Below are 23,171 nucleotides of genomic sequence, written 5' to 3' on the forward strand. Positions count from 1 at the left end.
TATTTGAGATCATTGTGCTAGAAGTGGCAGAGTTGGGCTTCCAACCCTGGACTGCTTGTCTCCAGAGCCACCCTCTCAACCACCACACCCTCTGACTCCCAGGATTTGTCTCTGATTGAAATCTCATAACTTTTCATTATATGGTTGGAAAGGATTTGAATAAACTGTTAATGGTAAAGATGGTGTACATGCATTTTAGAGATTTTTGTGGACATTGAAGAATTTTTAAATATAACTCTTAGACCAGGCAGCTTGAGTGGTACCTATTGTCACCCCATTGTGCATCTGACGAAATGTAGAAAGTCTGTTTTTATCTGGGATTTCGAAGTATGTGTTCAGTTTACTTGCCCAGTGTGGATTATTCTCACTGCTTACCAAGTGCGAATTATTCCTTGTCTCAAAGGATGTCTGCTGAAGCTCCATGGGACTTCGTGGGGGAAAAAGTATTGTACACGCACCACAAATATTACTTTTATTTTACATCTTTGCCTCTTTGAAGCTGCTGTGATAGCAGTCTTTTCAGCATTTAGTTTAGATAATGCTTTGTGGATTATTCACTGACATGGCTATGTTATCTTGCTGTTTGTGGAGATTGGTTTGAAATGTTTCATCCATACCCTCTCAGTTTGCTTCTCTTATGTTGAATGAAGAAGCATGCATCTGAGATGGTAGATCACATTAAGGCTACAGACTGTGACCCTGGACCAGAAAGGAGACAACTGCTTATTTAGGGCTTCGGCTCATGTGTTTAATCTCAATTAATGTGGTACCCAATCAGCCAAGATAGGTGGTATCATCAGACAGGCTCACCAGCTTGGTATGTTGACTTGCATTCTAACACAACAGAAATGTCTTTTTTTTTTTTTTTTTTTTTGAAAAACCAAACCTCAGTCATCTTTGACCATTTGGCAGCATAGCAGCCACCTGGTATCCTCGCCACTGAGATGTCATTCTTCCTTCCAGATCCTTCCTGGGCATCAGTAAATAGGGGGACTTTTATATGTGACGAGTGCTGCAGTGTCCATCGGAGCCTAGGGCGCCACATCTCTCAAGTAAGGCATCTTAAACACACACCGTGGCCTCCCACGTTGCTGCAGGTAAAGAGTAAGAATTCTCATGGTTTGTAACTTGAGCTTTTAGGATTCATAGTTTTAGCAACTAAAATTTCTTGTACTATACTTAAATCTTACAAAAATGTTTGAATCGTACCTGAACAGAGGGTGCCGTGCCTATTAGTGCTGTATGTAAGAACTGAATTCCTCATTTAAGATTTTTTTCCCCTCCTAACAAATAAATCTTGTCCCAAAAGTTCAATTATAGATAGAAAATAATTCCTAAAATTTCTTGGTAACGTTTCACTGCTGACTTTCTGGACTGAAATTGTTTTTAAACAGTCTGTCTTTTCCATATACCACAATAAATGTTTCTGAAAGCTGCAGTCTCAGGAAATTTTCCTTACGTTTCCTGCTTTGATGGAAGCATGGACTGAGATTCCTCCTCAAAAATCTCAGAGACATCTGATTTAAGTTTTCTTGAAATTCTTGTTACCAATTAGACACCAAATTGGGTTGACATGTTTCAATTGAGTGCCCAACACCCTGCTGAGCGTCAAGTGAGCTCTTTGTTTTATTTGGGGTTGAATGTCATGTCACCTGTACTTCTATTTTGGGGTGCACATTCTTCAAGTTCTATTTGGAAGTCAGAATTAAGCATGTGTTTCGCCTTCTTTTGTCTTGAGTACATATTTTACTAGATCTGTGGCAGCTGTTCAACATGTCCCTTAAACTTGCTTATATAAACCAGCGAGCCAAAACAAGTGGGTTTGGGTCTCTGATATGACAGTGTCTCCACCAATGCAAAACAAACAGATGGGGCTGTGTCAGGAGTCATGCTTTGAAATGAAATTGGGAAGTATGGTTTATTAATAACTTTTGCTCAGAGGTTTCTAACAGCTCCTTCACATGTGAAAGTGGGTGTTTACTGCTTTCAGGTCTCTGTTTACAGATTTCATTATAGGGCCTGAAGAAAGTCCAGAGATGAGTAGTTTAAAATGCCAGGCTTGACCCTAAAAGAACAATTCCGAAAGTATGGCACATGAACCACTCAAGACAGATGTAGGTAATACTCAAATATTTATTTTAATGGTTACATGATTTTAATGTTTATAGGAAAACTTAAACTAGCACATCAGGCTGTAATTGCTAGTAAAAGTTTTTAAAAAGCAAGTGGATTTAAAGGAAAATCTTAGGCAGAAAGTCTAGACAGTACATGGGTTGTTAAGAATCTTGAAAATAGTATTTGAATGATCAGGCTTGGGAAACACTGCCCCAAAGTGTCAAAGTGCTCTTCCTTCATGATCTGTAAGAACAGTTTAATCAAACTCTTTTAGGTACTTAGCCATCCTCTGGTCAGACCTGAATCCTGCATATACGGTTCATCTTTCTCATTCTAGAATCAGAAAGCAATGATTTGTAGGACATCCCCATCATGCTGATATTTGCAGTAGGGCTTGGTTTTCCCAGTTCAGTCACTACAGTTTCCAGTGAATATTTGTGGAAAGAAATTAAAATATGATTTTATACTGCTTGGTTTTAGATGGTTGAAACCTTGTATAATAATGGTGCTAATTCTATATGGGAGCATTCTTTGCTGGACCCTGCCTCTATTATGAGCGGAAGACGTAAAGCTAATCCACAGGATAAAGTACAGTGAGTGGAATGTTTATAAATACTTTTATTTCTTCATAACCCATGGGGCCCACTAAAAGGAGTGCAGCTACTTTGGACCAGCCTCCAAAGGGGTGGCACAGGAGATGGTTACACTCCAGTTGTGCATTGAGCTCTTCGCTATTAGATATGCAGAACAAGGCCGGGCACAGAACCATCTCTTTTGCATGGTTGCACAGCACGAGTCAGTGGCTTCTCCAGTTTGAGACTAAAGCTTGGAGGCTGTTAGTGTAATCAGATTTAAGCTTAGGTGCTCAGACAAGAGGCAGTCAGACCAGAAATCTCAGCTCTGGGCTCCAGTCTGCCTGATGCCTCACCTGTAGGATGGGATGTAATGCTGCTTTCTCACAAGGCTGCTGGGTCAATTAACAAAATTACAAAGAAAAGAGAGAGGCTCTGAAAAGCAAGTACTCTGCAATCCTGGCCATTAGAATGACTAATTGACATTTTGAGACTTCAGGTCTTAAACTCCTGCTGGAACTTATTCACTATTGTTCATTTTCTTTTCAAGTAGGGGATACGGGTCACTTCCTCTTCTTTTTACAGCCTAAAGAATGGGGAATGTTACATCTGAACTGCAAGTAAACTGTTTTGTTTTCTTTTCATTTTTTTTCCTCAAACCAGTCCTAATAAAGCGGAATTCATCAGAGCCAAGTATCAGATGTTAGCGTTTGTCCATCGCTTGCCTTGCAGGGATGATGACAGCGTGACTGCCAAAGACCTTAGCAAGGTGGGTGACACTTTCAAAATCCTAAAACTGCTGGATGAAACAGTATATTGTTTTGTTTGAAAAAAACTTGAGGAAGAAAAAAAAAAACTTTCTGTACCTAAATAATTAATAACAGCCTTTTTTGCAATTGGCTTCATCTTTAATTTTAGTTCAAATGGCAGCCATTCATGTTAGTGGAGGTAAAGGGCAAAGAGGAAAAATAAGTATGTATCTAGAAAGTGATTTTGTTCTTCAGATAATGGTTTTAAAATTATATTTCTGTAAGTTTTTTGTTTAACTTTGAAATAGGAACCATCCTTGAGTTTGTTTCTAGAAGGGACTAGGGAGTTTGAAGGACTTCTTTAGGTTTCTGGGCTGCATACTGAGTAGGATCTTCAGGAAGCAGGATGACTCAAAGCTGTAGTGCTTGGGATTCTTTATTATACTTGTAAAATGAGTAGGTGGTTTTCTTTATGTGGGCCTTTGCATGTTTTTGAGAGATGCCATGAAAAATATGCATCTTTATTTTTATTTTTTTTAAAGATTTTATTTATTTGAGAGAGAGAATGAGAGAGAGAGAGAGCGCACATGAGAGGGGGGAGGGTCAGAGGGAGAAGCAGACTCCCTGCTGAGCAGGGAGCCGGATGCGGGACTCGATCCTGGGACTCCAGGATCATGACCTGAGCTGAAGGCAGTCGCTTAACCAACTGAGCCACCCAGGCGCCCTATTTTATTTTATTTTTTATTTTTTGCTTTAAAATATTTTATTGGAATCCTTTTGATAAAAACAAGTATTTATGTTAAAGAAGTCTAATTGATCTAAAAATACTTAAGCATCTCAAAATTTCTGGGCAGTTTCTTTCCTCCAGTAAGTTGACAGCTGCTCACACAGGTTAATGCAGGAAAGCTAGATGGAAGCTCCTCTGCCCAACACCAGAGAGGAGATATCTTCTGCGTTAACAAAACCCATAGTAGCCAGGGAGAAAGGACGCAGCTCTTCACTTCTCATCACAGCCTATAGGTTCAAGTGGCAGGAGCCATTACCTAGGCATCACAGATATCTCTCCACAGCATCTCTCTCAGAGGGCGAATTCCAAACTTCAGCCCTTCAGCTACCAGATCGGTGCCTAATCTGAAAGGGCACCACCCTAGCTAGGCTTCCAGAATAATCATGCGTTATCCAACAGTAACACACCCGTGGGCTCTTAAGACACCCTCGGGCCGCTGTGGACCAGCCTGCGAGGACCAGGGGCCTACACGCAGGAAGCCGTGCAAAGACAGCACAGGATGCCGTGGCCTCCCCTGGTGTAGGGGAGGGAGCCGCAGGAGCCCCCATGGGCACCGCAGCATTCCCACAGCCTGAGGCAACCAGACCTGCGCACAAAGAGCTGCATCTTTATTTTCAAAGCACTGCTCCTTAGTAAATGTTCACACACAGCATGGGCACTCACAATCAGAATTTTAAACTTTACACACAATATATGTAACTGTTATTTTTGCTAATTAATAAGGCTTGGCATGGGTTTTTTACCACAACTTAAAAATATTAAATACATTAATTTTAAAAATATGGTGTGGATATAGATGTTGGAGTAGATTTCTCTATTCTTACAATAATGGTTATTGCATCTTGGACAATTCTGGGTTAGACCTGAAGAAAAGAAGTTCATCTTCTGCATGTGTAAGAGCTTCTCTGCAGTGGTACAGAATTTGATATACACAGGCCTTTTTCCCACCCTGTAAGACTTCGTTAAAGTATTACATACAAGGCCAAGAATGGTGGAGAGGGTGTGCTTATAAGGCAGAACCCTGTAGTTTACACAGTGTGGGATTCGCAGCCCTAAAGCCCTAGGTTCAATAATAACAACAAATAATAATGATTATAATAACAGCAGCTGTATTCTTTGAGCATTTCCTGTGTACCAGGCTCCATGCTAAGCACTTTGTTCTATCATCGACTCCCTACAGCAACCCTGTGAATAGGTGGCATTGTTATCACCATTTTAGAGCTGAGAAGACTAAGGTTCAGATTGCTTAAAGAACTTCCACAAGGTCACACAACTTGAAGGTGTATGATTTGAACTTCAGGTCTTTGAGGCTTCAGAGCCTGTTCACCCACCTTCTCATACCGCCTCTCACTTCAGGTCTGGTTATGCTACTTAGAAAAATCATGCATCTGGGTGGATCGGCCTTCCCAGCCCTTGTTTCCATTTTTTTTTTTTTTTTAAAGATTTTATTTATTTATTCATGAGAGACGGGGAGAGAGAGAGAGAGAGAGAGAGAAAGAGAAGCAGAGGGAGAAGCAGGCTCCCAAGGAGCAGGGAGCCCGATGCGGGACTTGATCCCAGGACCCTGGGATCATGACCTGAGCCGAAGGCAGACGCCCAACCATCTGAGCCACCCAGGCGCCCAGCCCTTGTTTCCTTATTGGTAAAGTAGACCTGGCCCCACCTTAGAGCCCAGGGGTAGTTGTGACCAGCGAGGGAGAGAGTGCTGCTTCCACCTTACTAAACTAAATGAAAATTGGTTATTACTAATATAACGTATACTAAAATGACCTGCCAGCAGCTCTGGTATACCATTCTTTACACATTTAACAGATATTTTTTTGGTTTGTGTTTTTCAGCAACTCCACTCAAGCGTGAGGACGGGGAATCTCGAAACCTGTTTGAGGCTGTTATCTTTAGGAGCACAAGCCAACTTCTTTCACCCTGTGAGGAAAGCATGAATTGATTCAGATATTAAATTGAAACTAAGTGGGGTGTGTTTGTGTAGCCTTTAGTTTTAATTTGCTTGTTTGTCTACTTTTTATTAATATTTCTCAGGAAAAAGGAAACACCCCACTCCACGTTGCCTCCAAAGCAGGTCAGATTTTACAGGCGGAATTATTGGCAGTATATGGAGCAGACCCAGGCACACAGGATTCTAGTGGAAAAACTCCTGTGGATTATGCGAGGTGAGAGACCTAGATTCTTGTCACTGCCTTGGTTAGGGATTATTTATGCTGGGTATGATTCATTGTTAGGTCGCTAAATTGTGTATGATTAACATTTAATCCCTTTAAGTTAAGGATTTACCATCCTATCATTTTGCAGATGAAGACATTTCAAATCCGTATGAGCTCAGAGCCTGGCAAAGTCAGAGGAGGCAGAACCTTAACGAGTGTGTTTAGCTTCCAGTCTTTCATATGACTTCTAAAGCAATGGCATTTGAGCCATAGGCAGAGTCCAAAGCAAGTATCAAGAATTGCAAAACCCACTTCTCAGTTTCTTAATACGTTTAGTCATTGCTTGAACTTACAAACAGATCTGTACAGATAGGTAGGCAATCAAACAAGTAATAGTAAAATGTTAATTGTTAGGTTTTAGGCAGCAGACGTTTGAGTGCTTGCCGTAAAATCCTTTTAAGTTTCTTCTTGGTTTAAAAACTTTGTGAAATGCTGGAAAAATAAATCCATGAGTTAGTCTTGAATATCATTTAAACGTTAGAAGATGGTTCATCTTTCCTTCTTTTTCCAGATTAACTTTTTATCAACTGCAAAGCACTCTATTCTGCAGAGGATAAAATGGTTGAAATGCCAAAACTGTGCCATCCCAGAATTTCTTCTCTTATGGAGGAGATGATTCATACATGCATGAAAGAGTTAAATGAGGCAAGATAATGTGGAATTCATTGCCAAAAAGGATAACTGGTCTTAAAAGGCATTTGTAAGGTTTCTTCTTTGTGGCCTAAGTCAGTAAGAAACTTCTTTAGTTGATCTTTGAAAAATGGGTTGGATTTGGGTATGTGAAGGAGGAGCTAAGGCATTCTAAGTGAAAAAGAAAGGCATGATTTAAGTTCAGGAAGGAAAGATGGACAGGGCATATTCAGCACAGCAGAGGACTTTACTGGATAGAGCAGAGTGTATCTGGGAATAATAAGATCTTGAGGTATTGAGGAATATAGTATTTCCTGGATCTGAGACTCCACTGACGGTACAGGTCATCACGTTATCTCATATACCACTAAAAATGAGAACAACTAGGCCGATTTAATGATGATGGACCATCAATTGTAGCATATTTCCTGATTTCACAGCTGTTAAAAAAATGAAAAAAGATACGTATCTCAGAAATCAAATATGTGGTAGGTCAGTGGAATATCTTGTAGTGTCTTGAATGGTGGGAAGAGAAAGTGGCAGAAAATAGACTTCAGCTTTTAAGGGGAAGAGAGCCCTCAGTACATGGTACTTATCACTTACCTTGGAGTTTCCTCATGTATACCTTGTGTATATTATAGACTCTCAATGTGATAATTTATTTATATCCCTGGTTACTAAAAAGATTTAAAGCAGCTTAACTATTTACTTCATTAATGAGGAAAGGCAAACCTCATGTTTTCTGTTACATAAATTGAAGTTTAAGGAGGTGAAAGTAGCTACAAGTATGAGGTGTGCATTCTGTTGGTCTGTCTCTCCCTGAATTACAGACCTTGAAGTGGTTACTAAACTGTCATCCAGAATCGTACTGGCTGTATCAGGAGCCTCTAGGGGAAAGACCTTCTTCAAAATATTGATGTTCACACTCATCCCATCCTTACTGATTCAGAATTCCCAAGGTTGGAGCCTGGATATCTACGTGTTTTTTAAAGCACTTTAGTTAGTTTTTGAGAACCTCTGCTCTAGACCATTTATTAGTTTTATTTCCTACGTCATTAGATGAAGTTATTCTTTATTTCTCCCATAAGTCCTTCATTCCCTTATTAAGTATTCTGTTCTGTAAATTAATAAAGGAAGGGGGTAGTTCAGATTGTGAAAACAGTTTATAAAGGTGGGAATCAAAGTAGACCATGACAGTTTACCTCACACAAAAGGTTGATTATTCTAAGAAGTCACATTTGGTAAATTGCTCAGGTGTCTTGGAAGCCATCTCTGTACTTTTTTATTCTAGAGCCAGTGACTGGGGAGGAATATAAATGGTACTTTGTTTTCTCTTGGTAGGCAAGGAGGGCACCATGAGCTGGCAGAGCGCCTTGTAGAAATACAGTATGAGCTGACTGACAGACTAGCCTTCTATCTCTGTGGCAGGAAACCAGGTAAGTGAAAGGGTAGCAGTCTCTCTGCACCTTCAGTCAGCCTCTCGAAAAACAAGTTGGAACACTGTTACCCAAGATCTCTACTTTAACATATCCTTAAGAAAATTGCAAATAAGGATTTTTATTTGAAATAACTGTAGCATTTTCAGTTATATGTGAAAGGTATAAGGTCAGTCAAAACTCCTTGAATTTTAGTTTTTAAGACTTTAGCTCCAGAGGAGTAACTATTTCAAGAATCAAAGAGCATAACTGAACCAAAATTGAACGTGCACCATAGTTCTTATGCATAATGGGACTAGGAGTGGAAGAGCAGAGCAATAACTTACGTAGTTATTTGAAGAATTCTTCTATCTAAGGAATGGAAAAGAGTCCAAAAATGAACTTTGACATTAGCCAAGTTTATTTATGAAGAACTGGGGTCAGCAAACCATGGTCTGTGGGCCAAATCTAGCCTGTCACCTGTTTGTTTAAAGTTTTGTTGCAAGATAGCCATGCCCATTTGTTTACATATTGTTTGGCTGCTTTCATACTACTAGAGCGGAACTGGCTAACTTAGTAGTGCATGTGACTCAATCTTGGGGTCATGAGTTTGAGCCCCACATTGGGTACAGAGATTACAGAAAGAGAGAGAGAGAGAAGGAAAGGAAAGAGTAGGTTGAGGGGCGCCTGTGTGGCTCAGTCGTTAAGCGTCTGCCTTCGGCTCAGGTCATGATCGAGCCCCGCGTTGGGCTCCCTGCTCTTTGGGAAGCCTGCCTCTCCTTCTGCCACTCCCCCTGCTTGTGTTCCCTCTCGCTGTGTCTCTCTCTGTCAAATGAATAAACAAAATCTTTAAAAAAAAAAAAAAAAAGGTTGAGTAGTTGCAACAAAGACTATATGGCTACAAAGCAAAAAATATTTACTGTCTGGCCCTTTACAGAAGGTTTACCAATCCCTAATTAAAATATCCACATACACCCATACAGTGGTTCCCTAACCCGGTTGTATGATGGAGTTAAGAGCCTCTGGTGTGATTCCAGTTCCCTGTGAGATGGGATAAGCACATCCCACCCTTTGTTTCCTACTAAATAAAATGAAAAACCCTGGACCAAAAGCATGGAGTAGCTATCTAAGGACTCTGCCTGGTGGATTAGGGAACTCAAAGTACCATCAAGCTGGTGGTGAGTGTCCTGTTTATTTTACTTCTGATACAGCCTTCGTGACAGCCTGAAATCTGGAACTACATAGCAGGTGCAAAGAAGCCTTCTCTCTCTGGTCTATGGAGCAGTAAATGGGATCCTACAGACAGAGAATTGGGGGATTCCCCTGGGGGTTTTTTTCCTCTTCCTTCCTTTTCCCCCACCCTAGCCCCTAGGCAATCCTGTGGCTGCAGCAGTGGCAGCACAGCTGCCTGGATCTCTGACCAAAGCGTGAGGAGAATCCTGATTGCTTTTATTTATCTATTCCCTCACCACTTGGCCCAGGAGGCAGAGCCTAACCTGGTCAGTTGCCTGCTAAAAGAAAAATATTAACATCCTCCATAGAATTTAAAGAAGACTTAGCATCTCACAACATAATATTCAGAATGTCCGGGATATCAACTATAATTACTTGACAGAAGAAGAACCAGGAAAATCCCAAAGACTTGCAGGGGAACAGGTAGTCAACAAATGCCAACCCCAGATGACACAGATGTTGGAATTATCAGACAAAGACTAAAACAGATAGTAACATCATGCTTTGAGAAGTAAGTGTGAATGTTCTTGAAGCAAATAGAAATATAGAAGGTCTCAGCAGAGAAACAGACCCAAAAAGAAATGCTGAACTGAAAAATACAATAACTAAAATTTTAAAACTCACTGGATGGGCTTAATAGCAGATTGGAGATGACAAAGAAAAGAGTGAATTTAAATAAATCACTAGAAATTATCCAGTTTGAGCAACAGAGAGAAGAAAGAGTAGGAGGAAAAAGAAACTGAACACAGAGCCCAGGGACCTATGGGACAATATCAGAAGGTCATGTTTGTATCCTCAGACTCCCAGAAAGAGATCAGAAAGCTTGGTGCAGAAAAAATACTTGAAGAAACATGGGTTCAAAACTCTAAATTTGGCAAAAGACGTAGACTTCAGATTTAAGAAGCTCAGAATCCCAAATAGGATAAACTCAATGAAATCCTTACTCAGACACATGAAAATCAAAGTGCTGAAAACCAAAGACAAAACATTTGAAAGCAGCCAAGGAAAAAAAATGACAACATATGAAAAGACAGTTGTTTGAATGACTGTGGATTTTAATTGGAAACAGTGGAGTTGAAAAGGAAATCGAACAATTTTTTAAAGTCCTGAAAGAAAACTATCAGTTCAGAATTCCTCTTCCAGTGAAAATAGCCTTCAGGAATGAAGGCAAAATAAAGACATTTTAAGTTGAAGGGAGCTAGTTTTTCTAACAGAAATGTGAAAGAAAGTTCTTTGGGTAGAAGAGAAATGATACCAGAGGGAATCTGGAACTTAAGGAGTGAAATAAGAGCAACTGAAATGTTAAATATCTGGATAGATATAATAGACAGTTTTCCTCCTAAGTCCTTTGAGATATGAGACAGTTTAATGCTTGTCTGGTGGGGTTTTCAGCATATGTCAGTGTGATATGTTTGATAAGGATGACATAAAAAGGGGAGCAGGTAAAAGAAATATGGAGGTGAGGATTTTACATTCTCAAGATGGTGAAATATTCTAAGTAGACTAAAAGATTGCATGTACTATAATGCATAGTACAACTCTTAAAAACAGACTATACAATGATAGGTAGTCAAAATCTCTAGAGATAAAATGAGAGTTAAAGATTACTCAAATAACAAAAGATACTTCAAAACATTCCAAAAAAAGAGAGAAAGGAGAGAAAGAGGAACAAAAACCCGAGGCCCAAACAGAAACTAAATAAAATCAGACTAAATCCAAACATATTAATAATTACATTGTTATGTTAATGATCTTAAATGTACCAAATAAAAAGAAATTGTCAGAACGGATTTAAGACAAAAAAATGAGCCCTAATAAATATATGCTGTCTACAAGAAACCCACTTTAAATATAACGATAGAGGTAAGTTAAAAGCAGAAAAGTATAAAAAGATATATCCTGCAAACACAGTAAAAGAAAGCTAAAATGGTTATATTAATATCAAACAAAATAGACATTGAGGGCAAAGAAAATTAGCGGGGCTAGAGAGGGACATAACTTGGTGATGAAAGAGTCAATTTTCCAAGATGTAACAATTCTAAATGTGTACACACCTAGCAACAGGGTTTCAAAATACATGAAGCGAATTTTGATAGAACTAAAAGGAGAAAAGGTTAAATCCACAATTCTTGGATATTCAGCAGTCTTCATTTAGTAATAGATGGAACTGGTAGATAGAAAATCAGCAAGGATATATGGGACACTTGGCTGGTACAGTTGGTAGAGCATGTGACTCTTGATCTCGGGGTCATGAGTTCAAGCTCCACATTGGGCGTGGAGACTTATTAAAAGAAATAAAATAAAATTTAAAAGAAGAAAATCAGCAAGAATAGCAAACTGAAACCAAACCATCAGCCAACTGCGTCTAGTTGACATTTATAGTGTGCTCTACCCAATATTGTCAGAATACACATTCAAGTACACGTTGAACATTCACCAAGATAGACCATATCCTGGGTTATAAAACAAAGCTTAGCCAATCTAAAAGAATTAAAATCTTACAGATTATATTCTCTGACCATAATGGAATTAAGCTAGTAAAAAATAATAAAACTATAACTGGAAAATACTCAAATGCCTGGAAATTAACAACACAGTTCTAAATAATCCATGGGTCTGGGCGCCTGGGTGGCTCTGTCGGTTAAGCGACTGCCTTCGGCTCAGGTCATGCTCCCGGAGTCCCGGGATCGAGTCCCGCGTCGGGCTTCCCGCTCAGCGGGGAGTCTGCTTCTCCCTCGGACCCTCCCCCCTCTCATGTGCTCTCTCTCTCTCATTCTCTCTCTCAAATAAATAAATAAAATCTTTAAAATAAAAAAAAAAATAATCCATGGGTCTAAGAGGAAATCTCAAGGGAAATTAGAAAATATTTTCAGATGAATGAAAGTACAACATACTAAAATTATGGGATGCAGCTAAAGCAAATGCTTAGAGGAAATTTTAGAGTATTAAATTCTTACATTAGAACACAAGAAATGTCGGGACGCTTGGGTGGCTCAGTTGGTTAGGCATCTGCCTTCCGCTCAGGTCATGATCCCAGTGACCTGGGATCGAGTCCCACATCAGGCTCCTTGCTCAGCGGGGAGCCTGCTTCTCCCTCTGCCTGCCGCTCCCCCTGCTTATGCTTGCTCTCTCTCTCTGTCGAATAAATAAATAAAAATCTTGAACACAAGAAAGATCTCAAATCCTCAACCTAAGCTTTCGCCTTAAGAAACTATGAATTTCTTACTGCTTACTCATCCAAAAAGATGAGTAAAATAAACCCAAGCAAGCAGAAGGTAGGAAATTAAGATAAGAGCAGAAATCAATGAAATTGAAAAAGGAAAACAGAGAGAAATCAATGAAACCAAAAGCTGATTCTTTGAAAAAAAGTCAATGAATTGATAAATGTCTAGCCGTATTATAAATAACTGTACACACAAATTAGACAACTTAGATAAAATGAACCAATTTCTTGAAAGCCACAAACTACCAACCACCTACCCAAGAAGAAAGAGATAATGTAAATACATAATCTTATATTTTAAAGAATTTGAATTTGTACTTTAAAATATTCCGTTCAAGAAAACCCCAACCCAGGGGCGCCTGGGTGGCTCATTCGTTAAGCATCTGCCTTCGGCTCAGGTCATGATCCCAGGGTCCTGGGATCAAGCCCCACATCGGGCTCCCTGCTCCGCGGGAGGCCTTCTTCCTCTCCCACTCCCCCTGCTTGTGTTCCCTCTCTCGCTCTGTCTCTGTCAAATAAATAAATAAAATCTTAAAAAAAAAAAAAGAAAGAAAGAAAACCCCAACCCAGATGACTTCACGGGTAGTACTGTGAACTAGTTGAAGTGGTGTTACCATGTAACAGTTCAACAGATAAGTTTTATGACTCGTGATTTGCTAGCTTTGCTATTATGATTTTTTTTTTAAGATTTTATTTATTTATTTGACAGAGAGACAGCTAGGGAGGGAACACACGCAGGGGGAGTGGGAGAGAGAGAAGCAGGCTTCCCGTGGAGCAGGGAGCCTGATGTGGGGGTCGATCCCAGGACCCTGGGATCACGACATGAGTCAAAGGCAGGCGCTTAATGACTTAGCCACCCAAGTGCCCCCTGCAAATATGGTTCTTAGTGTTAGGAATTTGCATTTCAAGTTTTGCACATAAAATGAGACTATTCTACCAAACATTTGAAGAAATAACATCAATTCTATATGGTATTTAGAAAATAAAAAAGTAGGAAACATTCTGAAGTCATTTTGTGAGGCCATTACCCCGATACCAAACCCAGCAAAGATAGCACAAAAAAATAGCCCTCGTGAACATAGACACCAAAATCCTCAACAAAATGTTAACAGATTGAATCCATATATATATGATATATATATCATAACCAAGTAGGGTTTCCAGATGCTAAAACTAATATGTGAAAATCAATGTGATTCATCATATTAACAGACTAGAAAAAGAAAACCATCAGTCTTACCAGTTGATGAAGAAAAAGCATTTAATAAAATTCAGCATTCATTCCTTCATGATAAGAAAAAACTTAGCAAACTTGGACTAGAAGGGACTTCCTTAACCTGATAAAGAGTATCTGTAGAAGCCCACAGCTAACATCATCCTTAATGATGAAACATCGAATGCTTTTGCTTGAATATCAGGAACAAGGCCATTCCTATTCAACATTGCACTGGAAATCCTCACCAGTGCCGTAAGGGAAGAAGAATAAAAGGCATACAGATTGAAATGGAAGAGATACAACTAATCATAAATAAGATGGTTTCAATGTAGAAAACCCCAAGGTATCTATAATAACGTTCTTAGAACTAATAACTGAGTTTAGCCAGGTTGCACAGTATAAGGGAAACAATAAAAAATAAATCATATTTCCATAGATTAGCAGTGGACGATTGGAAACAAGCTAGAAAAACAATACCATTTGTAATAGTTCCAAATTAGATGCTTAGGTATAAATCTGACAAAATAGTCATGGGATCGGCATGCTGAAAACTACAAAATGCTGCTGAAAGAAATCAAAAGACCTGAATTAGTGGAAGAGAACTGTGTTTATGGGTTGGGATACTCAATAGAGTCGATTCTCCACAAATTGACTTGTAAAATTAATGCAATTCAAAGGAGTTTCTTGTGGACATAGATTTGCTGATTCTGAAATTTACATGGAAAAGCAGAGGAACTAGAATGGGACTGTTTTGCAAAAGAAGAATGTGCGCAGAATCACACCACCCAATTTTAACTCTCGCTGTAAAGCTCTGCTGAACTCAAGACCATGGTTATGGAGAAGAGACAGACATACAAGTCAATGAAACAGTAGAGAGAATCCAGAAATAGACCCACACAAATATGTTTAGTTGATTTTTTGAGAGTTGCAAAGGCAATTCAGTGGAGGAAGAAAGTCTTTCAAGTATATGGACATCCATGTGCAGAAATACAAACTTCAGTAGCTCCCACCTGGTATAAAAACTAACTCAAAATAGATCATAGATCTAAATGTTTAGATGTAACACCAAAAGCACAGTCCGTAAAAGAAAATACTGGTAAATTGGATTTCATCAAAATGCTGCAATTAAGAGAGTGAAAAGACAAGCCACAGACTGGGAGAAAATATTAGGAAATCACATGTCCAACAAAGGACTTGGGTCCAGAATATTTATACCTAAATACGTAAAACTCAACAGTAAGAAAACAAACAACCCAATACAAACTGGGCAGAGACCATATCCAGATGCCAGATAAGCACATGAAGTGAGATGCTCAGCATCATTGGCCATTAGAGAAATGCAAATTAAAAGCACAATGAGACACCACTACACACCTATTAAAATGACTAAAATTTAAAAACCTGCCAAAGAAACTGACAACACAAGTGGGAAGGTGTGAAGCAACTGTAACTCTTACATTGCTGGCTGAAAAACAAAATGATAGAGCTACTCTGCCAAAAAGTCTAGTAGTTTCTTACCAAGTTACATACACATTTACCTAATACCTACATGACCCGGCAGTCCCACTCCTGGGTATTTATCCAAGAGAAATAAAGACTGATGGTTACACAAAAACCTATATGTGAATGTTTATAATGCCTATTTATTCATTGGCATGTGATCAACAACCTCCAAGAAGCTAGGTTGGGACTGGGTCAGTAAGCATTGTAGGAGAAGGCAACCCCACCCAGATCTGCCAGGACCACTTGCCCCAGCCCTGATGGTTTTATGCTAATTGATTAATTTGCAGGTGAGCCACCAAAGCCCAAGGGTGCTCCCCCATCCCACATGGAGAGCTGATAAAAGCCTGCTCTCAGCTAATTTAGCTCCCTAAAAGTTTTGTCCATGACTGAAGATCATCAGTTACACTGGGAATGAATGGAAATGTAGGGTTAGAGCACAGTCTTTTTGTTTAATGACGTCTGGATCTTTGTAGCAGAAGAAAAATGGGAATATGATTCTCGCTACTAGCCAGGTCTTAGGAGTTTGTAGCCAATTTGCAACTTCTGTCCCCCCCCCAATAATTCATAATTATGGGAAACTACTAATTGCCAAACATAAATTGAAAAAATTATGGTGGTGTTCCTTTATCGATCTTACCAATATTTATATAAACAAAACTTTGGCTTGATTTCTGTTTCAGATCACAAAAATGGACAGCACTTTATAATACCTCAAATGGCAGACAGGTAAGCCATTGAAATACCAATCAATTTTATCTGTCACGATTATTTCCTTGGTTGTATAGTGTTTTAAGTGTATTATACTTTGTATTTAACAAAGCCCATACATTTTTCTCTTTTATGGCTATACAATTTGGAAATAAGACGGCTGTAAGTAAACCACCATGTAAAACTTAAGTTTAAAAGAGTACAAGTAACAAATTTACAAGTAAAATTGGAGTTAGTGATATTGTCACAGTTTTAGCCAGTTGTGACAGTATATTGTGTCTATAGGTTGTATCACAGAATATTTCTGTATTGTAAGAGAGGATATTCTTTGTAACAGGGATTGGCAGAATTTTTAAGGGCTAGATAGTAAGTATTTTAGGCTTTGTGGGCCATATAGCCTCTGTCACAACTACTCAACTCTGCCAGTTGTAGATGAAGACATCTGTGGACATTATGTAAATGAAGGGTGTATCAGTTGCAAGAAAATTCCATTTCTGGGCACTGAAATGTGAATGTCATATAATTCTTCCTATGTTATAAAATATTTTTCTTTTGCTTTGGGGTTATTTTCCCCCAAACCACTTAAAAATATAAAAACCATGCATAGCTCATGGGCTGAACAAAGAAATGGGCTATAATCTGCCGACCCCTGGTCTGTGAGGTTAGCTGAGTTCACAGCTGCAGGGATGAACTTTAAAACCTTATTTATCCAATTACCTTTGCACAGATACTGTCAAGAGTTTATGAAACAGATAGCTGCTATTCCAGATGTAATCTTGCCATTCTGGTTTTTCACATTCTGCCCTTTTCATATTTCCTTCTGTCATGCTTTTTTTTTTTTTTTTTAATCACGAATTGTGACTTCTCACATAAAGGGCCGGGGGATGAACCATCAGTAGTTTTTGTCTTTTAGTTATTCAGTGATTATTTTTCTCTGTCCCATGTTACATGACTATGATGTTTCTAAAAGCTACAAGTTCTTATGTTCAAAGTTTTCTCGCTAACTCTAATGGGCTATAGAATTTTTGTTTCTGATCATGTCCCTGAACTGTTAATTAATGTCTTGATGCTTTGGCTATCTTAATGTTCTACAGAGTTCATAAAAATGGTTTTTATTTATTTGCTTATTAGTTTTGTACATTTTCTTAGCAGCCTGGATTTGTCTGAATTGGCAAAAGCTGCTAAGAAGAAACTTCAGTCCGTGAGTATCTCTGTTTCCTAGTGAAGTTCAGTGTGGGAAACCGTGCATCCTGCTAATAATACCTGTCCTCAGCCCATTACCTGCCGCACCAGATGACTTAGTTTCATACTCTGGGATGTTATAAAATCCAAAGCAGAGCGTTGAGTACATAGAGAAGAAGACGGAAAGTACTATTTGTAAGTTTAGTAGATCCAGTTTATCGGCTCTGCTTCAGGTGGTGGCGTTTTTCTCTGTCATTCTGAAAGCGAAGACTGTGCATTTGACGTGAGAGAGTTGTTTCTCCTCCTGAGGGTTCCCTAGTTTCTCTCAATGTAAAAGAATGGGACGCACTTTTAGGGATGCCTTCCGGTACCTAGGGAAAGACACGAGCTGTTGTTGGAGTAGTGAGTGGCGCAGATCTATGTGCTGTCATTTGGAATCGGGCCACCACCGTCACTGTTTTGCATAGCCCATGTTGTCCTTCAGAGCTTTTTAAGTGTTTGTTATCAAGGGCTGGTGGTCCTGCCCCGGGTGCGTGCTCAGAGCTCGCCCAGTTCTGCAGGGCCCGGCCTCCATTCGGCCCCTCTTCCCAGCCTACCCATCTCAGCCCCAGTCAGGGCCCCGACAGAGCAGCTTCTCTGGGCACACTTCCTCTTAGTTTGGTCCCCACAGATGAGGCCTCACCGGGGTGCTTCCCCAGCCGCTTTAACCACCAGATTGCCCGCCTCAGGCTGTTCTCATAGCTCTCTGGATCAGAACCAAGATTCTTAACTTACTGTTGTGACCTTGAAGGGTGTCCTCCAGTGCTCACCGTTCAGTTTTTGCCCTGCTTTCCATCCGGTTCCTCCTGCAAGTGTGCATGCGTGTGCACATGCGCAAATGTTTTTAACTATTTCATTTTGGGTTAACACTCTGAGGCCACCTTCAGGTCCTCTCTGGGAATCTTCTCTTTCTGCAGTGTTCTGCTTTCCCAGCTTCCAGCCCTTTTGTCATTTAGCTGAAATCTGACCACCTTGACAGTGTAGGTGGGAGTTTCCCCAAGCCTGACTCTGAAATTGCCTCTCCCCTTTACTAGCACTTTACTAGCACTTCATATAATATTAAGTACTAAATATCACGTAAAATGAATTTATCGTTACTAGTATTTAACTGTGATATGAAATAAATGTATTTTATGCAATTTGGTGTCTCTGTGTTCTGTATCTGTGGTTTTGTGTGTCTGTGTGTTTTATCACCTTTCTTAAATTAAGGAGGTCATATGGTAGGATGATTAAGATGACAAGCTCTGGAATCAGCACTAAATAGTCTGTGATTTCCTTTTAATTACTTAGAGTATATAAGCCAATTTTTATTTTAAATAATTCAAACATTATTGGTAACACTCAAGCTCCCTTTGACCTACATTTGCTAGGCTGAAAGCTGCATGAAAGTTGGGGTTAGGTCTGTCCTATTTCTAGCGTGTGGCAGGCACTAGATAAATATGTGGAACCGAGTTGAGTACAGCTCTCAAGAACTCGGACTCTGGGTCAGACTAGAGCTCATCTCTGACAAGCTCCTTAGCCTCTCTGTGCCTTGGTGTGCTCTCCTGGAAAAGGGGGCTAATGATCTGATCCATCAGCGGCTTCACATCTGAACTGCTTAGTGAGGATGGGCTGCTGTTATTACTTGTTGACCCCACCCCGTGGTCTCCTCACAGGGGACAGCTGGACTGGTGCCACATCAGTGTTCATCCTACGATATCTCCCTCTGTCCCTCCCTAATGAGAAGCTGAGAAATATAAGACTAATATATTTTTTTAAATTAGTAAGTGTTAACATTTGGAGAGACTTAAACTTGGATCTTGGGTCCATCACTTGCTGGCTTTGTGACTTTAGGCAAGCTCCTGACTTCTGTGCTTCAATCTCCTTGTCTGTAAAGTGAGATAATAGTAGTTATCCTATCTTCGTAGAGGTTTTGTGAGTATTAATGTGATGATAGTAGCACAGTGCCTGGGATGTAAGCCCTCAGTCAGTGTTGCTATTGTAGTTACTGAATAATGATAACCTTAGCTTGTAGCCCCTTACTGGAAAGAGACTGGATATTTATGACGCAAGTTCAAGTTCCCAATCCCTCATCACTTTATCCAACAAAAGGCACTCAGAGTTTATTTTCAATTATAAATATAAACTAACCACACTAGAGAAAATGTGGAAAATGAACAAAGGGGAATCATATTCATTCACTATATTCTTAATGGACTCAGGCTCAATATTTTTATATATTTCTTCTAATCCTTTTATATGCATATCATTTTTTTGAATGGAAGCTCAATCATAATTATAGAATTTTATGTCCTCCTTTCACCCAACAGTGTCCCCATCTTAACAAGCTCCCACGAGGTCTGTGTAGCCAGCCTTTTAAATTGCCACATAAAATAGCTTCTGGGCAGTGTGTGACTGGATATTTACTGGGCCCCATCTCAGTGCCAGGTACTGTGTGGACATAAGGAACACAGTAGGGAATAAAACAAATCAGTGTCAACTAAAAAGTGACAGCCATCAAGCATCAGGGTATGTTTTATGAGGAAAAAAGTGCAGAGAGCTGGAGCTATCCTGGTGGAGGCTTAGCCTCACCTGGATTGAAGAAGACCCTAACTGTCCTCCCCATCCCAGTGGCTGCCAGCGGGTATGGAGACTGTTTTGTTGGCTGACACTGCGCGGTGCGCTGATGAGACAGGCTGTCCTTTGTGGGGGGTGCGGAGTTCTTTCCAAGATTGGAGGCCTGCTTTCTGAAGAATATAGAGAAGAGACTTACTGAAAACTGGGGTTAGTTTCTGCAATGGCATGTTTTATCTTCTCCAAATGGCATGTTTTGGCATCTCTGTCCCACCAAGGGTTTAGGATCCTATGTATTTGGGGGCACTGACAAACGCTCAAGAGCACAGAGGGGGCTTTAAAGGGTGATGTCACGTGGAGAACTGGACCCTGCATTTCAGATGACTCTGCCCTCCTTTATAGCGTACCCCTGTCTGCCTGTCACAAAGGAGTGAGGCTGCTGTGGGAGGCAGATACTGCTAGAGGATCCGTACTATTCTGGAAATGTTATTGTCTGTTTCACAGTGGGTATTTACTAAGCGCTGGCTTTGGATAAGACAGTGGAGATTAAAGGGTGAATAAGTCACAGTGCCCACTCGTTCTCCTAGCGTTAATCCTTGACCCTTGTGTTCCTAATTTTTTTTTTTTTTTTTTTTTTTTACCTGCAGCTAAGTAATCATTTGTTTGAAGAACTTGCCATGGATGTGTACGATGAAGTTGACAGGCGAGAGACCGATGCAGGTGACTGAAAGTGTGGCTCTCTCTTACAAGCTTCTGTTGTTGATGGGCAGTATTTCTACTGCCCTGGTGATGCATGTTGTCGACGTTTACTTTTGTGTATGTTGGTTTCGGAGTGTGCTTCCCCAGAGTCTCCCTAGAAGCAGTGGCACACCCATGGTGATAAGATTCTATCTCTGGCTCTTTCCTCTGGCTAGTCTGGCTTGCCACGCAAAACCACAGCACCCTGGTAACCGAGACGACTGTTGTCCCCTTCCTTCCGGTCAATCCTGAGTACTCTTCAACACGGAACCAGGCAAGTGGCTGAGTCTGAGAAGTAACCAGTGGTGTTATTTTGGGAATGGCTGATACGGTATTTAATTTTCCCAGGACAGGTATTTTAAAGTTTTGGATTGATTAAAGCATTAATGTCCTCTACACACACAAACACGCAAAACTCAAGAAATTGATAAGGAAAGCAATAAATGTAAATCGAAGATGAAAAGAATATAAAATAATTCACAGAAATATAAATGGCTTACAAATGTGAAGAAATGGTTAACCTTACTGGTAATCCAAGAAAGTAGCCTAAAGGCATTCATTAAAATTTCATCAATCAAATACTCCAGGCTGGTAAGGATATAGCAAAATGGGCTTTCTTATGCTATAGATAAGAGTTTACATTGCTATAGACTTCAGAAAAGTGATTTGTTAACTGATTTTAAAAGCCTCAAAATTAAGTCCATCCTTTCCCACAGGTAATCCTTATTTGGGAATATATGCTAGTAAAATAAAAATAACAAAGGTTTATGCAGTGATTTTCATCAAAGCACTGTATAAAATAATAAAGCATTAAAAACACCCTAAGCCTCTGTCAGGAGGAGAAAGGTTGAGTAAATTGGGAAGGCCTTTTAATTTTTATTGATTAACAGCTGTATATAGTGACGGAGTCCCAGCATCTAGGCTATAACTTTATCTTGAAATTTTAAAATTTTCTTCCAAATCAATATTTCATTACTGGGTCTACTTCAGAATTGAATTGATAATGGGAAAAAAAAAGCATCAGGTAGAAACATTTTGGTTTTGTTCACAAAAATAAATGTGCAAGGTGTTAATCTAGTTCTCTTATGTAGATGGCTCTGCCTTGTTTGCAAGGAAAACGTTGATGTGTGCCTACCCTAGACTGCGGTGGTATTCTGATCATGCTTAGAAGTCTTTGCTTGGGAGTCTTGCTCAAGTCTGACAACAACGTGATTGGTTTTGTTTTTTTTTTTTTGTAATGCAAAACCAAATTTATTTCCATGCATAACAGTGAAGATTGGGATACTAGATTAAAAGGAAAGCAGTCTTCTGTCAAATAGAGATCAAGATTCTTAAGTAGCTCCCTTTGGGAACTACAGCAATGGAGGACTTGTCTTGCCTTCAGATGTTAAACCTCTGCCTGATGCTTCCACAGGCTCTTCAGATGTGCCTTCCTCCGCAGTCAGCCTTTCTAATTCCTTCTGATAGCTATGCTGGTATTCCAGATACTTTATGTTCCTCTTCTGTTGAACGAAGAACTTTTTCAGGAATTCTAAGAGATCAGTTTCGCTATTCTTAGAAGCCAAGCTCTTCAGCTCTTGTAGGTGCTTGTGTAACTCTTTTTCCATCTCCAGAGCAGTCACTATAGCTTGTAGGTCAGTTCCCCAGTACTCTATTGTCAGGCCTCTTAGTCACCGGAAGGCAGATTTTACTCTGACGCTCTTTTAGGTATTTTATGAACTGCTTTGCATGTGCTCTCTTCACTTCTGCTTGGTCTTGGAAAAAGGGGACATAAACAGGTGCATCAGACTCTTCATCATAGTAACAGGTCATCGTAAAATAAGCATCACTGATGTTCAGCTCATAAGATGCTACATAATTAACAGCAATCCTACACGCCTCACAGAGAGGTTTCTGAGCCTGGGATGCCATGTCAGCTTTAGGGAAAACCGGGCATAAAAAGCACTAACGTGATTGGTTTTATGTGAATATCTACGCCTATATTTTCACATTTGGGAATATTTCCAATTATTTTCTCACTCTCAGGGCAGACAGAAACTCGCTCGGTTTAATGCCCATGAGTTTGCCACACTGGTCATCGACATTCTCAGTGACGCCAAGAGGAGACAGCAAGGCAGTCCTCTTTCTAGTTCAAAAGGTAACTGTTTCAAGCTGCTAAAATTTGCTTCTTTGGACTTCTAAACTCAACACAGGTATTAAATTTAAAATTATAAATTAATTAAAGCAGTCATCATGAAAAACTTACCTTTTTGAGCCCTGATGAATTATAAATATTTCAGTTTTATTAAC

General features: G+C 39.7%; 1 protein-coding gene across 18 annotated transcripts in view; it reads left to right on the top strand.

Moving 5' to 3' along the window:
- Nucleotides 1-23,171, top strand: part of GIT2 (GIT ArfGAP 2) — a 50,341-nt gene that overhangs the window by 3,309 nt on the left and 23,861 nt on the right. For 15 of the 18 annotated variants that reach the window (XR_003211650.2, XR_003211649.2, XR_003211651.2 and 12 more), the window contains exons 2-12: nt 964-1,097; nt 2,596-2,708; nt 3,351-3,456; nt 6,062-6,148; nt 6,261-6,391; nt 8,414-8,508; nt 16,343-16,388; nt 17,520-17,571; nt 20,792-20,864; nt 21,059-21,156; nt 22,908-23,019. Coding sequence is in view for 14 of the 18 variants with exons in the window: in XM_025889350.2 (XP_025745135.1) it covers nt 964-1,097; nt 2,596-2,708; nt 3,351-3,456; nt 6,062-6,148; nt 6,261-6,391; nt 8,414-8,508; nt 16,343-16,388; nt 17,520-17,571; nt 20,792-20,864; nt 21,059-21,156; nt 22,908-23,019 (1,047 nt within the window). In the remaining 4 variants the exon portion in view is untranslated. Of the gene's footprint in view, nt 1-963; nt 1,098-1,990; nt 2,119-2,595; nt 2,709-3,350; nt 3,457-6,061; nt 6,149-6,260; nt 6,392-8,413; nt 8,509-16,342; nt 16,389-17,519; nt 17,572-20,791; nt 20,865-21,058; nt 21,157-22,907; nt 23,020-23,171 lie in introns of those variants that run through there. The other 3 variants (XM_025889351.2, XM_025889356.2, XM_025889357.2) reach the window with 2 other exon arrangements.

The sequence above is a fragment of the Callorhinus ursinus genome, unplaced genomic scaffold, assembly GCF_003265705.2.
Source record: "Callorhinus ursinus isolate GAN/ISIS: 27379988/994484 unplaced genomic scaffold, GSC_fseal_2.0 scaffold41, whole genome shotgun sequence".
Taxonomy (NCBI): Eukaryota; Metazoa; Chordata; class Mammalia; order Carnivora; family Otariidae; genus Callorhinus; species Callorhinus ursinus.